The following is a 12832-nucleotide window of genomic DNA, read 5'->3' as shown; positions in this document are numbered from 1 at the left end:
CCAGTTATTCATTCAGCCTAATGAGAAACTGTAGAACAGACTGAGTTTATATCACAATACCTACATTTAGAGCAGTTATTCATTCAGCCTAATGAGAAACTGTAGAACAGACTGAGTTTATATCACAATACCTACATTTAGAGCCAGTTATTCATGCAACAAGCTCAGCAGAAACTGTTAGCCCTGTAGTCTATTGCTGATATGTTAAAGGCAGGCAGCATGGCCGGTTAGCTCAGTTGGTTAGAGCGTGGTGCTAATAACGCCAAGGTCGCGGGTTCGATCCCCGTACGGGCCAGTGGGAATTTTTAGGAATTTACCACATGAATAAAAAGAGATGCAGATTCCAAAGGTTGAGTCCGTACATTTGTGATTGTAAGATGATGATTAGATATATTATTATGAACTTATATTGTAATTATGATTTGTCGTCTTATATTTTTTTTTCTGCTAAGTTATCATGCAGACCAAGCTGTAATTCGTACAGACACGAAACACGATCAATATGTAGTTGTCTTTCCCGACTTGGGTGAGCGAGTGAGCTCGGCCTTATTGGCCTGATGGTGGCGCTGTAGCGAAGTGCTAAACATTTTGGGCCATATCTCCTGAACCTTATGTCATAGAGACAAAGTTCCTTTTCCCCCTGGCTACAAAACGTAAGCTCTGCAAAAAAGCATCAAGAACCATGTAGCTCCACCCTCTTGATTTTGAGAGGTTGGATTTTTTTGGCAGATTTGTCCGATTTTATGTGCAGTCTTGTCCCTTGTCTGCACAAATCTGCACAAAACCTTCAGTCGTGTGCCTAAACATGAACCAAGGCTTAAGAGTTTTGCTGTGAGTACATTACTTATTAAAAACAAAAAAGAGAAAGCACAGCAACCGTAACAGCAGCTTTTAGCTTCACGTGGGTAAGCATTAGCCTTTTTTTAACAAGAAGCAATTTATAGGCTGTAAATGTGTTTTTTTATTAAATCTACAGCAAAAACTAGCAAACTGTACAAAGAACTAGCAGAGCACACCAAGAACTGCCAAACCATACCCAAAACTAGTGTACTACACCGAGAACTTCTAGACCCATGCTAATTTGTGACTACCTGCTTCCATGCATTGTTAGCTTCCATGCCAGTGTTCCTAATGATGAATGGAAAGCTAGTAGTCAGCAGATAGCCATTTGAGTTATGCTAATTGGCGACTATTCAATTTCATTCATGGTTAGCTTGATAACATGATGAAATTTGGGTATGAAGAACTAGCAGACCACACCAAGAAGTGCCAAACTACACCAAAATCTAGCATAATACACAAAACTACCAGGGTACACGAAAACTAAAAAACTGACACCAAAAACTGCTAAAGCATACCAGGAACTACCAAACTATATCAAGAACTGCCAAACCACTGTCGGGACCAAAGACTATCCCCTTCAACCTCAGGCCTCCAACATAATATTATGAATAAAAAGAAATATTTTAATACTGGCTAAACACTTTCACTGATAACTGTTTTAGGTCTAAGTTTCAAAACATGTCAAAAAGGAAAGAGTCTTCAGACGCTGAGTTGGGAAGAGGGGAAAAAGGCTTGTGGCACAGAGAGACTCAACTGAGCAAACAGTGATCCAGCAGTTCATATACCATTTATCTGGGCTGATTCGATATCCGCCCACCTTACTTCTCAGATTTTGTTATTAGCTTATTCTCTAATAGGTGCATCTCTTTGTCCATCAATTTGGTCATTGCATGTTGTGCTCACTCCTAAAAACTGGTTTCAACTGGTTTTTACCAGTCTGCTTACTTTTCAAGGACAACTTGCCCCTCTCTTCACTGGGTCAGTAGGTACACACAGGCCTGTCTGTGAACCCAGGTGCTTTCCAGTGTCTAGAATCTCCTATGCAGACAGACTAAGGCCGACCTTTTGTGAGAGAATTAATATTCTCTGTTAGCCAATAATACCTATTTAGTTATTAATTACAATGTCTAATCTATTTGAAAACTGATTCAAAATATCTGTCACCACACAAAAACTAGCATACCATACCAAGGAGTACCAGACCGCACCAAAAACTGAAAAAACCTCACCAAATACTATCGAACCTCACAAAAACTACAAAATGCCACCAAAAACTAGAAAACTACACCAAGAATGACCAAACTGTGTCAAAAAGAAGAAAACCATACCAAGAACTACCAAACTGCACCAAAAACTAGAAAACCACACCAAGAGCTACCAAACCACACCAAAAACTAGAAAACTACACCAAGAATGACCAAACTGTGTCAAAAAGAAGAAAACCATACCAAGAACTACCAAACTGCACCAAAAACTAGAAAACCTCACCAAGAGCTACCAAACCACACCAAAAACTAGAAAACTACACCAAGAATGACCAAACTGTGTCAAAAAGAAGAAAACCATACCAAGAGCTACTAAACCACACCAAAAACTAGAAAACCACACCAAGAGCTACCAAACTGCACCGAAAACTAGAAAACCCCACCAAGAGCTACCAAACCGCACCAAAAACTAGAAAACCGCACCAAAAACTAGAAAACCACACCAAGAGCTACCAAACTGCACCGAAAACTAGAAAACCCCTCCAAAAACTAGAAAACCACACCTAGAGCTACCAAACCATGTCAAAGGAATCCTAAAACACTAAACTTTAATAACGATCAAACATTTTTTGGAAGAGTATCACTGTGTAGTGTCCAGGCACCCCCCAAAATAGTGGTGGAGCTTATGTTGGTAAAATCACACACATACAGCTTTAACTAAAAACCACCTTGACCACTCATTACGAAACTTTGCAGGCATGTACCCTGGAGGAGTCAAACACAGGGTTTCAGTTGTGCTGCAGCTGGATTGCTAGTGGGCGCTATAACATGCAACAAAATGTTACGCAACAGAAGACTGAGTGAAATTGTGCATTCTGCTGCTGTTCGCTGCCTTGGCTCAGGTTCAGTGAGCCCACCATCATGTGGAAGAAAGCATGGCTGCCATCGGCCAATCAGATTTCAGCAGGAATTTTACAGGCTTGGCTAATCATCACAAAACTCAATATGTATCTCCAGGTAAGGAGACTCTACTAACCTTTGAAGTTTAACAGCTGTCAGCCACTGGTGGGTGCTATGCATGTTTAAAAACACTATAACAAGCAAATTTCATATGTAACGTATGGGTCATTCTACAGAAACGTCCATTTTTGTGTCCCTAGCGTTTACAGATATATCACACTTGAAAAACATGTTAGGATTACAATTTATTTACATTTTAAAATAAAGTTATATCAGCAATTACACCTTCTTGAGCTTCAATTCAGCAATATTGGTTTTTAAATCAGTTATATAGAATTCAAAACACCACAGAAGAGCTCGTCCCCACAGTCGTGTGTAAAGGCTGAGGCCATATTTTGAAGAAAAAAACATGTTTTTCAGAAATTCAACTGCAATAATCTATACATGAATATGAAATATATGAATTAAATGACAAAGAAAACAAATTCCAAATAAATATTATTAAATATATAATGAAAGTTCCACAGGAGTCGTGTCTCTGGTGTTACTGCATAACAAAAAATCTCTTATTTTGAAATAAAAGTCACACTGATGACATCACTCGACTTCCTTTTACCTGTTGTCTGAGGATCTATGAAGAAAAGCTCATAGTGAGTCCACTGTGTCTTTACAGTTATCAGAGATTTTCTCATTTAGCTCATGATTTCATATGAAGCTTTTAGCTGAAGTCACTGGTGTGACCGACTTTATTCTGAGGTAACTGTGAAAAAATAGAATACAAATGGATTAAATTACATATTTTAGTGGATATTCCATGATTGACAACTTGTGGTTTGATGCTCTGTAGCAGGTATTTTTTAAAATGCATTAAAAGGGGGCTAACAAAGTACGCAGAGAAACAGATGGACTACAGTCTGTAACTGTAGAACTACAAAGTGCACCTATATAGTAAGTGGAGCAGATAAAATGGACAATGAGCGTAGAAACAAGGACACAATGTTATGCCTGATCGAGGTAAATGAAATGTGTAGCAAAACAATAGTAATTGTGTTCTTCATTTCAGTTAAATACTAAAGGCATTGTGGGGTAAAATGGAAGAATAAAGATTAATTTTATTAAAACATTTTTTTATTTATTTAATATAACGGCTTTCCCATAGTTAGGGTTAAATATTGTCCCGCCCCCAAACTTTCATCACTGTAACCCTTTAAACAACATTTTAGAGAGAAACAGAACATCAGAGTAAGAGAAACAGGACAGGAGGTGCGGACTGTCTCTGAGTGCTGATTGGCTGAGAGTGAGGTGGGCGGAGCCTCCGGTCAGCTGGTGCTGAGTGTCGGTGCTCTCTAGACAGCTGACGGTCAGAATAAACAAACACTCCATCGGCAACATCAAAGATGAACACCTGTCAGTTCATTGTGCTCAGAGGGTCAAAGGTCAGGCACTCAGACCTGTGGTGTTTGTAGGTCAGATGAGGTGCTGAGATACATACATGTGTGTATATATATATATATATATATATATATATATATAGACACTTAAATATATGATACATAGGAGACGTATTATTACTACAGGTATTTGCATGTGTGTAATAAATATGGGGACCTTGAGTCCTGACATTGCATAAAAACATGAGTGTGTGTGTCTTAGGCATGCAGCTGGTCATTGCTGGGTGATTTATTCTAACAGGTTTAAAACAGCTCTGCTTTAACGAGAAAGCCTTCCAGAGCACTACAGTCTTCTTTACTTGGGTCCCTGCGGACGCCGAGGGGCCGGCGCGGTTATCTTTAGCCCTTGTTCACACATACACTCAGCGTCCACTGCAGTTTACACTCACAGTCATGAGGAAGCAGACGGACGCTGGAGATCAGGCACAGAGATCTGAAGGGAATTCACTTTTCACTGCAAACTACTGAGCAAAGCCTGGAAGTGTTTACTTCACCCCTCACTGGACAACAGTCAGACAGCGGGAATACTGGACTTCTGTTATCAGCCAGTTACCAACATTTCATAGCATTTCAGCGAGAGTGGAGATTTAAAGAATTTTGCTCTGGATGTACATTTTCACCCAATTCTGAAACTGCTTTTTCTACTTTGCCAAAAGTTACGTCAAATAATTTTGTTTTTTTTTTTTTGAAGATGCAGTCTGATTTGAATGCTTGACGGATTACGTTAGACCATTTTTTAAGTCCACAATAACACATTTTGCTCTGGAAGATTATTTTTGGTAAAGAATTCAAAGATTATTTTGCCAAAACAGAATTTTTTTGGAAACGATTCGATTTTCAGTGGATTAGTTTTTCTGTTTAGATCACTTAGATGTAATTTTTTGTGTTATTTTGTTAACAAACAGGACTGGACAGTTACACATTTTGTTCTGGAAAAAAATTTTTAGGTGAGGAAACCAAAATTTCTTCTGTTCGCAACTTTTAAAAGCTCTTTTCTGTGGAACTTGGGTACAGTGCATGATGGATTACTTTGCGTTCACTCAGAAAATGATTTTTTAAACCCATTTTGGAGCAACATTTTAAAATTGAAATTTTGTTTTGGAAGTACGTTTTGGTGAGTAATCTGAAATTCCTGGCGTTCTCAAGATTTTTCAAGTTCACATTTTTTTGTTTTTTATGGATTACTTTTTTCTATTTTCTATTTTTCCTGCTCTCAAATAAATAATTGTTTGCATTTACTTTAAAATTCAGTTTACAAGTAACAGAATTATACATAATTTTACAATAACTCAACAAGATCAGACTTCTTTTCTCTGGGAAAACAATTTTAGTTGAGGAATAAAAAAAAAAATCTATTTTTGCCAAATTGTACTTTATATATTTTCCTGAACCTTTTGGGTGCTAACAGCACCCCCTCCCTCCCCCACCAACCTCCAATTATAGCTTTTCACCAAGCAGTACTTGAAAAGTATCACAAAGTAGCTTTAGTATAAATCAGCAATGCAGAATTGAAAGGTGCTATAAACTGCAGCAAAAATCCTTATAAAAAATGTATACACCAGAATGAAATTAAGATATAATAAAACAATCAAGGAACACTTAAAATGGGTTCATGAAACTGTATTTTAATTAAAAGCAAATGCAAAAAATGTTTTTAGCCCAGATGCAAAAACCACTACAGTAACCAAATTAAAAAAATTAACGAGTAGATTTTTCTCTTTTAAAAGTCTTTTTGTAAATAATACAGCAGTATGCTACGCACTTCACGTACGTTAAACTTAGTACATTCATTCAAACATAAAGATAATGTGGTAAATAAATGTTGAAGTTAAATAAGTGTTAAATTTGCTACTGTCAAATTTTGAGCTGTTCTAAAATTCAAAACAGCTATTTCTTGTTCTTGCTGTTGAAAAGCCACCTGGACTCAAATTTTTGTTTTTACAAAGGCATTTGATCATCTTCACAACTACTTTACAACAGTTCCTCACTGCAGAAATTTACAGTTGTATGCAAAAATTTGGGCACCCCAGCCAAATGACAATTTTGTTAGTATTTGAAGTTAAAAGAAGTGAACAATTTTTGATTTGATGTTTCATTTTCTTCTGATTCTAAATAAATACTAGTGATTTCTTGTGTAACTATGTTTTATCACCTGTCTGTAAAGCACTTTGAGCTGCCATCGGCATGAAAAGTGATACATAAATAAAAAAAATATATATATTATTATTAACAAAACCTTTGTGGCTAAGTATTTAAAAAATAATTTTCTTCAAATGTTAATGAACAGTTACTTTGTATGTCATTAATTCAAAAAATAGTAATGGTGCTCTGTTACATGGTAGAGCTTGCAAACACTTTCTGTAGTCAGCTAGGAGTCTTTATATTCTTGTTTTTGGAATTTTTACCCACTCGTCCTTACAGAACGCTTCTAGTTCTGCAACATTTTTGCATGCACAGCATGTTTAAGATCCACCCACAGATTTTCAATGACGTTTAATTCAGGTGACTGTGAAGGTTATGCTAAAAGCTTCAGCTTGCATGTCTTGAAGTAGTTCATGGTGAATTTTAAGGTATGTTTTGGATCATTGTCCTGCTGTAGAAGCCTCTTTTCAGCTTTTGTTTTTTTTTTGACTGGCTGTGTCACGTTTGCTTCCAGAATTTGTTGACATTTAGTGGAACCCATTCCTCCATCTACACATGCAGTGTTTCCTGAGCCATTGGCTGCCGCACAACCCCAAAGCATAATAGATCTATCCCCCATGCTTGACCGTTGGCACGGTGTTTCTTTCATCAAATGCTGTTGCTTTTTTTTCTCTTTAACGTACCGTTTCTCATTGTGATAGAATGTGATGAATATCTGAATAGTGACCCAACAGTATTTGGAATGACTAATTGAGTACCCAAATAAATGTGCACACTCCTAACTTCTACAACAGAGGTGTAAACGGAGTGCAGATCAGGCTTAAGATCAAGATCTCTGATACTGGTCCAATAAAATATGCCTCAAAGTCTTTCCGATAGGACTAGGATGTTCCTAACATGAACAAATGTTTTCTGGCTCACAGACTCACCCGGGACTCACCATGCTGGTCTTTTGTGCCACGGTTTTGCTGGCACTCTTTGGACCAGTGAGATGCGACTACTCCAGTGATGAGCCGCAGCCCGCTGGGATAAAGAAGGAACCGAGTCAAGCTACAATAGGCAAGATTCTCCAACACTAGCAAGAATAACACTAAACTGCCTAGGAAATTGCATAATGTTAGCAAAAGGCACCAAAAAGTGTTTTCATGAAGCTTTGTTACAATAGCGGAACCCTTTTTTTGATGCTATATAGAACCATTTGTAAGATATTATTCAAAGAACAATGTACAGCAAGTTCTCCATAATGAAGAAGAACCACTAAACCATGCAAAGAATCATTAAAATTGATCCTACACTGCTTTGAATTGTCATAGTTCTATATGTAACTATTGAATTTACAGAAGAACCCTTGAAGAACCCCCCTTTGTTAAGGGAGTACATATAGATTGCTAGCAGAGGGGTCCTATACTGCTCTAAAAAAGCTTCTGTGGCTTGAAACAATAGCAGAACCTGTTTTAAAAGGTTCTATAGCAAAGAGGCTTCGGTACAGTATCAACACAGTTTTATGAAGGTTTTATAAAAGAACAGAATCATTTTAGTTTGTTATAGAACCATATATAACGGGTTCTCCTTCATGGAGAAAACCAGCCAAACAGCCATTCAAATGGGCTTAAAATGGTTTCAAATGGTTCTTTGAGTTGTCGTGGTTCTGTTCGTAGCCACTGCCTTTACTACGGAACCCTTTAAAAACTTCTTTAAGGGGGTTAGCGAAAAGGGTCCCGTACAGATCATTAAAAAGGCTCTTTGTTTTTAGAAGGTTCTTTAACTAATTTTAAAAGGGTCTAAAAGGGACCCTAGATGATCCACATTTTGGGGGCCCCTGAGGACCACGGCTTTAAAGAAAACAGGTTCTGCGTTATGAAGAAGAAGCATTTAAGCATTCAGCTGATTCTTTGGGTTGTCTTGGTTCTGTACATAACCGTTATGTTTACTAATGAACCCTTGAGGAACCTTGATTTTACGTTTTTCAACACATTGATGTTTAAAGCTTTAAAGCAATAGTTTGGTGCTGTGCTTTCCTTGTCCAAAGCTATGAGGCTAGTAGAACTAAAAACTAAGGGGAAATTATACCCCCTCAGTTAGCATTGTGCTAACTGCATGCCTAAATCATGAGCTGGAGGTGCTCAGTAATCATTGATAGACTTTTAAAAGATTATTAAAAGATGATGTGGTTTCTGACACTGTATGACCATTATATATAAACATGACTAAAGTTTGTTAGCATAGCTAAATACAGATGTTTAGCCCATGTTTATAGATAAAAGTGTGTCATAGAGCATCAGAAACCACATCATCAAGTCTATTAGAGATACTGAACAAGGTTTGAGTTGAATATGTGATGAGTTAGGCCTGCAGTTAGCACAATGCTAATTCTGTGACTAATATCTTCCATTACTTGTTAGCTACATTAGCCTCGTAGCTCCAGTGCAACACTAAAGACCCAAACTTAAGACACCAAACATGTCCTAGCTGATCCACTACATTTGAGGTAGGATGGTCGTGGCTGCGGTGGAGGGATCGGCCAAATTGCTTTAGAATGTGCTACAACCTTGGCAGATCAATGACCCCTGTGTGTGACCTTTGACCCCAGATGCGTGCCTGCAGGTGACTCCTCCGTGTGTGACGGAGGCGGACCGCTTCAGCCTGGAGGCTCTGCGCCACATCCACCGCGAGATGGACGATGACCAGGACGGAGGGATCGAGGTGGAGGAGAGTGTGGAGGTAACCAAAGGAGAGAGAGAGATACTACATAGCCTTGCAGTCTCCATAGACGAACACTGGCAGTAGAGTGGCCTGTGCTGAAGAGCTCAGTGACTTTAAACATGGCACTGTCATAGGAGGGTAAGTCAGTGTGTGAAGTGGCTGCCCTGCTGGTGCTGCCCTGGACAACTGTAAGTTCTGTTATTGTGAAATGGAAGTGCCAAGAAACAACAGCTCAGCCACGAAGCGGTAGACCACACGAACTCACAGGGGTGGAGCCCGAGTGCTGAAGTGCATGGCACGTAAATATTGCCTATCGTCTTTTATACAACAGTTAGTTTGGCCATGTGAGCTGATTGGTTGAGAAGCGTTCTAACTATGCTGTTATTTCGCCATAACATCACAGGTTTTTCACAAACACTATCACTCCGCTGAGACGGCGTTGCTAAGCAACGACTTTGACAGCTGTAAGAGACGCTTGAACATTTTTACGTCTTACTTTGCCACGAACAGAAAATGGACACTTTTAAGATCACATTTGACCGACAGCTGATTTGGTCAGACTCTGAAGATGAGACGACACTAAATTCCCAAACTGTCATCACCACTGAGCAGCTTTTCAGTCGGCAGCTGTGACAGAAGAACAGCTAAACAACCTGGAATCAGCCAGAAATGAACCCAACACCATTCGCCAAACTAAATGGGCTGTAAGATGCTTTACAGACTGGCTGGAACAAAACAACATTAATACTGATCTGGCAAAAACTGACAAAACTGAGCTAAACCTGATATTGCGGCAGTTTCATGGCTCAGTCCGATTTGGTCAGACTCTGAAGATCAGACTACACGTTTGGCGAATGGTATTGGGTTCATTTCTGGCTGATTCCAGGTTGTTTAGCTGTTCTTCTGTCACAGCTACCGAATGAAAAGCTGCTCAGTGGTGATGACAGTTTGGGAATTTAGTGTAAGGAGCTGGAGAACGAACTGCCGGCTGTGCAGCGAGTGGGCGGAGCTCGTTACTCTGACGTAGCAACAAGCTGTTGTTAAGGAACTATAATTTGGTGAAGGAACGGCGAACATTAAAACATGTTAAACTCCGCGTTCACGGCCCAGTTTATTAATTTATTACTTCATTTATTTAACTGTTGTATAAAAGCAATAGAACACTTGAGGTTGTATGTTATCACAGCCGTGATGTTATCTTGTGATAACACACTCCCTCTCATGTTCTGTTGCTTAATTGTTATTATGAAATGAGTGTATATATTATATAGTTAAACTGAGTATTTGAAAAAAAATATGGCACTTTCTAGGAATTTCAACCGGCCCCCCTTGGAGAAGGTCACCTGTCTTGTGGTCTCCATGTTATTTGAGTTTGAGACCCCTGGTGTAAAGCATGTAGTAGCAGTGTAGTGTCCAACAAGAGCTTGAACTGCACACATTACCAACAAACTTGAAGAGCGCAGTCAAAAGTTTGGACCCATTTGATTTGAATGTAAGTTTTTCATAATCTTAAACCCCGTTGGACCTGGATTACTTTTATCTGGAGAGGTGCTGCAATTTGAGTAATTACCAATGAAATTTTAATCCAAATCTGCAGTATCTGTAGTTTTTCTCCAAGTCTGCAGAGTAATAGTTCCAGAGTGAATTGCCTTCTGTAACTGACTGAACCCAGAGCTCCCCCAGTAACAGTAGTCCTGTTCAAATCAATGTCACAGTGATGTTAACAAAACTAGGGTAAAGCGCTGCGACAGTTTTGCTGATGGCTGAATTCCAAAGAGAAGGAAAATATATCTTGAATATCTCGAAAGTTTCTCTCACAAGGCAGTGTATTTTCTGTCTTGTTGGGCGGCATTTTCTAAGTTTCACTTTAAGTTTGCATCCAGTGTCACATTTTGGGCTTCATTTTGCCAGCAACTATTGATGTGAACATCCATATTTGGGGTAATTTGGGGAAATTACACAGATCCTGTACGTATCAGCCAGTCAAATCATACACAGTTTACATTACTGGAGCTCCTCTGCTAAAACTAGCCCTATTGGAGCTGTTAATCCAGCTCCAATAGGGGCTTTACAAACATTTGGATATAATGTTGAAATGCTTAAAATTAGTTTCTAAAGTCCTGCTGGAGCTGGATAAGTTTTACCTGGTGAGGTGCCATAATTTGAGTGATTACCGACGAGATTTAGGATTTTAAGTTAAATTTAGTTTAAGTTAATTAAGTCAAACTCTAGACAGCCATTAAGCATGAAGATCTCAGGTGGGTCCTCGTGAAGCTGCTTGAGAGAACAATCAAGAGTGTGAAAAGCTGCACCAGGGCAAAGAGGACATGCTGAAGAATCTAGACCACTTCATCACTGATTTTGGACTTGTTTTTGGTCACCTCCTTCGTGTTGTTTCATAGTTCTGATGTCTTCACCGTTGCTCTAAAAGCCTCGTGTTCCCATTAGTGGACGTGGATAGTGACCAACGGAGCTGGTTCTTGGTCAGCATGAAAGCAGACGCTGTGTATCTGGGTGGGATTGGGTTTCTCGCACTGGTCACTATAGCAACAGGTGAGGGGGGCTGAGATGAAGGACATGCCGGAGGCCATCACATGGAGGGTCCTGTTACAGGACACATTCCAAGACACACGAGTGTCCACAGTCTTTCACAGCCAGTCAGTCATGCTCTATCTCTGTTTTTCTGACTCACTGTGAAACTGATTCACTCTCGCAAACACACAAACACCATCTTTGTCTGAAAAACATGCAAAAGACCCATCATTTCCTCAGGCATTTGTACTCAAATAGTGAAATCTCTGGCTGTTTATTTAAATGTGTGTGAAAGTGGAACAGTGCAAGAAATTCACACATACAATTGGTTTACTTTTCTTAAGTAAAAGAGTTTAACTGCTTCACAGCCCAAGGCTGGCGGTCTTTATACCCCTCTAGCCCATGCTTGGCATTGGGCATGGTGACCTTAGGCTCATTCTATTGGTCAGTGCTTTTCTATAGAGATTATACAGGCAGAACGGGGCAGAATTCACTCATTAGAAGGACTGTCTGGATACTTTTAGACATAATACAGTGCCCTCCACAAATATTGGCATCCCTGGTAATCATGAGCAAAATTAGCTATAAAACATTCTTAATTACTAATCCCTTTTGATCTTTCATTCAAAATGTTAGGAAAAATCTTACCTTTATTTAAGGTATAATGACTGTAAGAAAAATATAAATCTGATCTATAAATGTTTTTCTTAAATCTGTGTGCGCCACAATTGTTTTCGTCTAGAAATTCTTAAGAGTGAAATGAAGTATATTCCCATTCATATTTATGATTTAAAGTTCACCTGAGTGATAAAGAACACTTAAATGGTCAGCCATGACTTCCTAATTCACTGGGGAATATATATAAGATGAAACACAGGACAAATTCCCTCAGTCACTCATCACTTTCAGAAAGACCAGAGAAAACAGCAACAATGTACAGCTGCACAAATCAGGAAATGGCTATGAGAAAGTGGCTTAACAGTTGAAAATAGCCCA

At 38.9% G+C, this 12832-nt stretch overlaps 1 protein-coding gene and 1 non-coding gene across 4 annotated transcripts in view; both read left to right on the top strand.

Annotated features, from left to right (window-relative positions):
* Positions 1 to 221: 221 nt before the first annotated feature.
* Positions 222 to 295, top strand: trnai-aau. Its single transcript has one exon. It is a non-coding gene; the product is annotated as a tRNA-Ile (tRNA).
* A 4534-nt stretch (positions 296 to 4829) lies between these two features.
* Positions 4830 to 12832, top strand: part of stim2a (tromal interaction molecule 2a) — a 30912-nt gene continuing 22909 nt past the window's right edge. Inside the window, exons 1-4 of one of the 3 annotated variants that reach the window (XM_036583573.1) lie at positions 4830 to 5238; positions 5365 to 5406; positions 7525 to 7660; positions 9192 to 9322. In XM_036583573.1, the coding sequence (XP_036439466.1) occupies positions 7543 to 7660; positions 9192 to 9322 (249 nt within the window). In that variant the 5' untranslated portion in view covers positions 4830 to 5238; positions 5365 to 5406; positions 7525 to 7542. Of the gene's footprint in view, positions 5407 to 5457; positions 5574 to 7524; positions 7661 to 9191; positions 9323 to 12832 lie in introns of those variants that run through there. The other 2 variants (XM_036583572.1, XM_036583574.1) reach the window with 2 other exon arrangements.

This window comes from Colossoma macropomum, unplaced genomic scaffold (genome assembly GCF_904425465.1).
Source record: "Colossoma macropomum unplaced genomic scaffold, Colossoma_macropomum, whole genome shotgun sequence".
Classification (NCBI taxonomy): Eukaryota; Metazoa; Chordata; class Actinopteri; order Characiformes; family Serrasalmidae; genus Colossoma; species Colossoma macropomum.
Note: the sequence above shows the minus strand (reverse complement) of the source record. Positions and strands in the feature narration are given on the sequence as shown.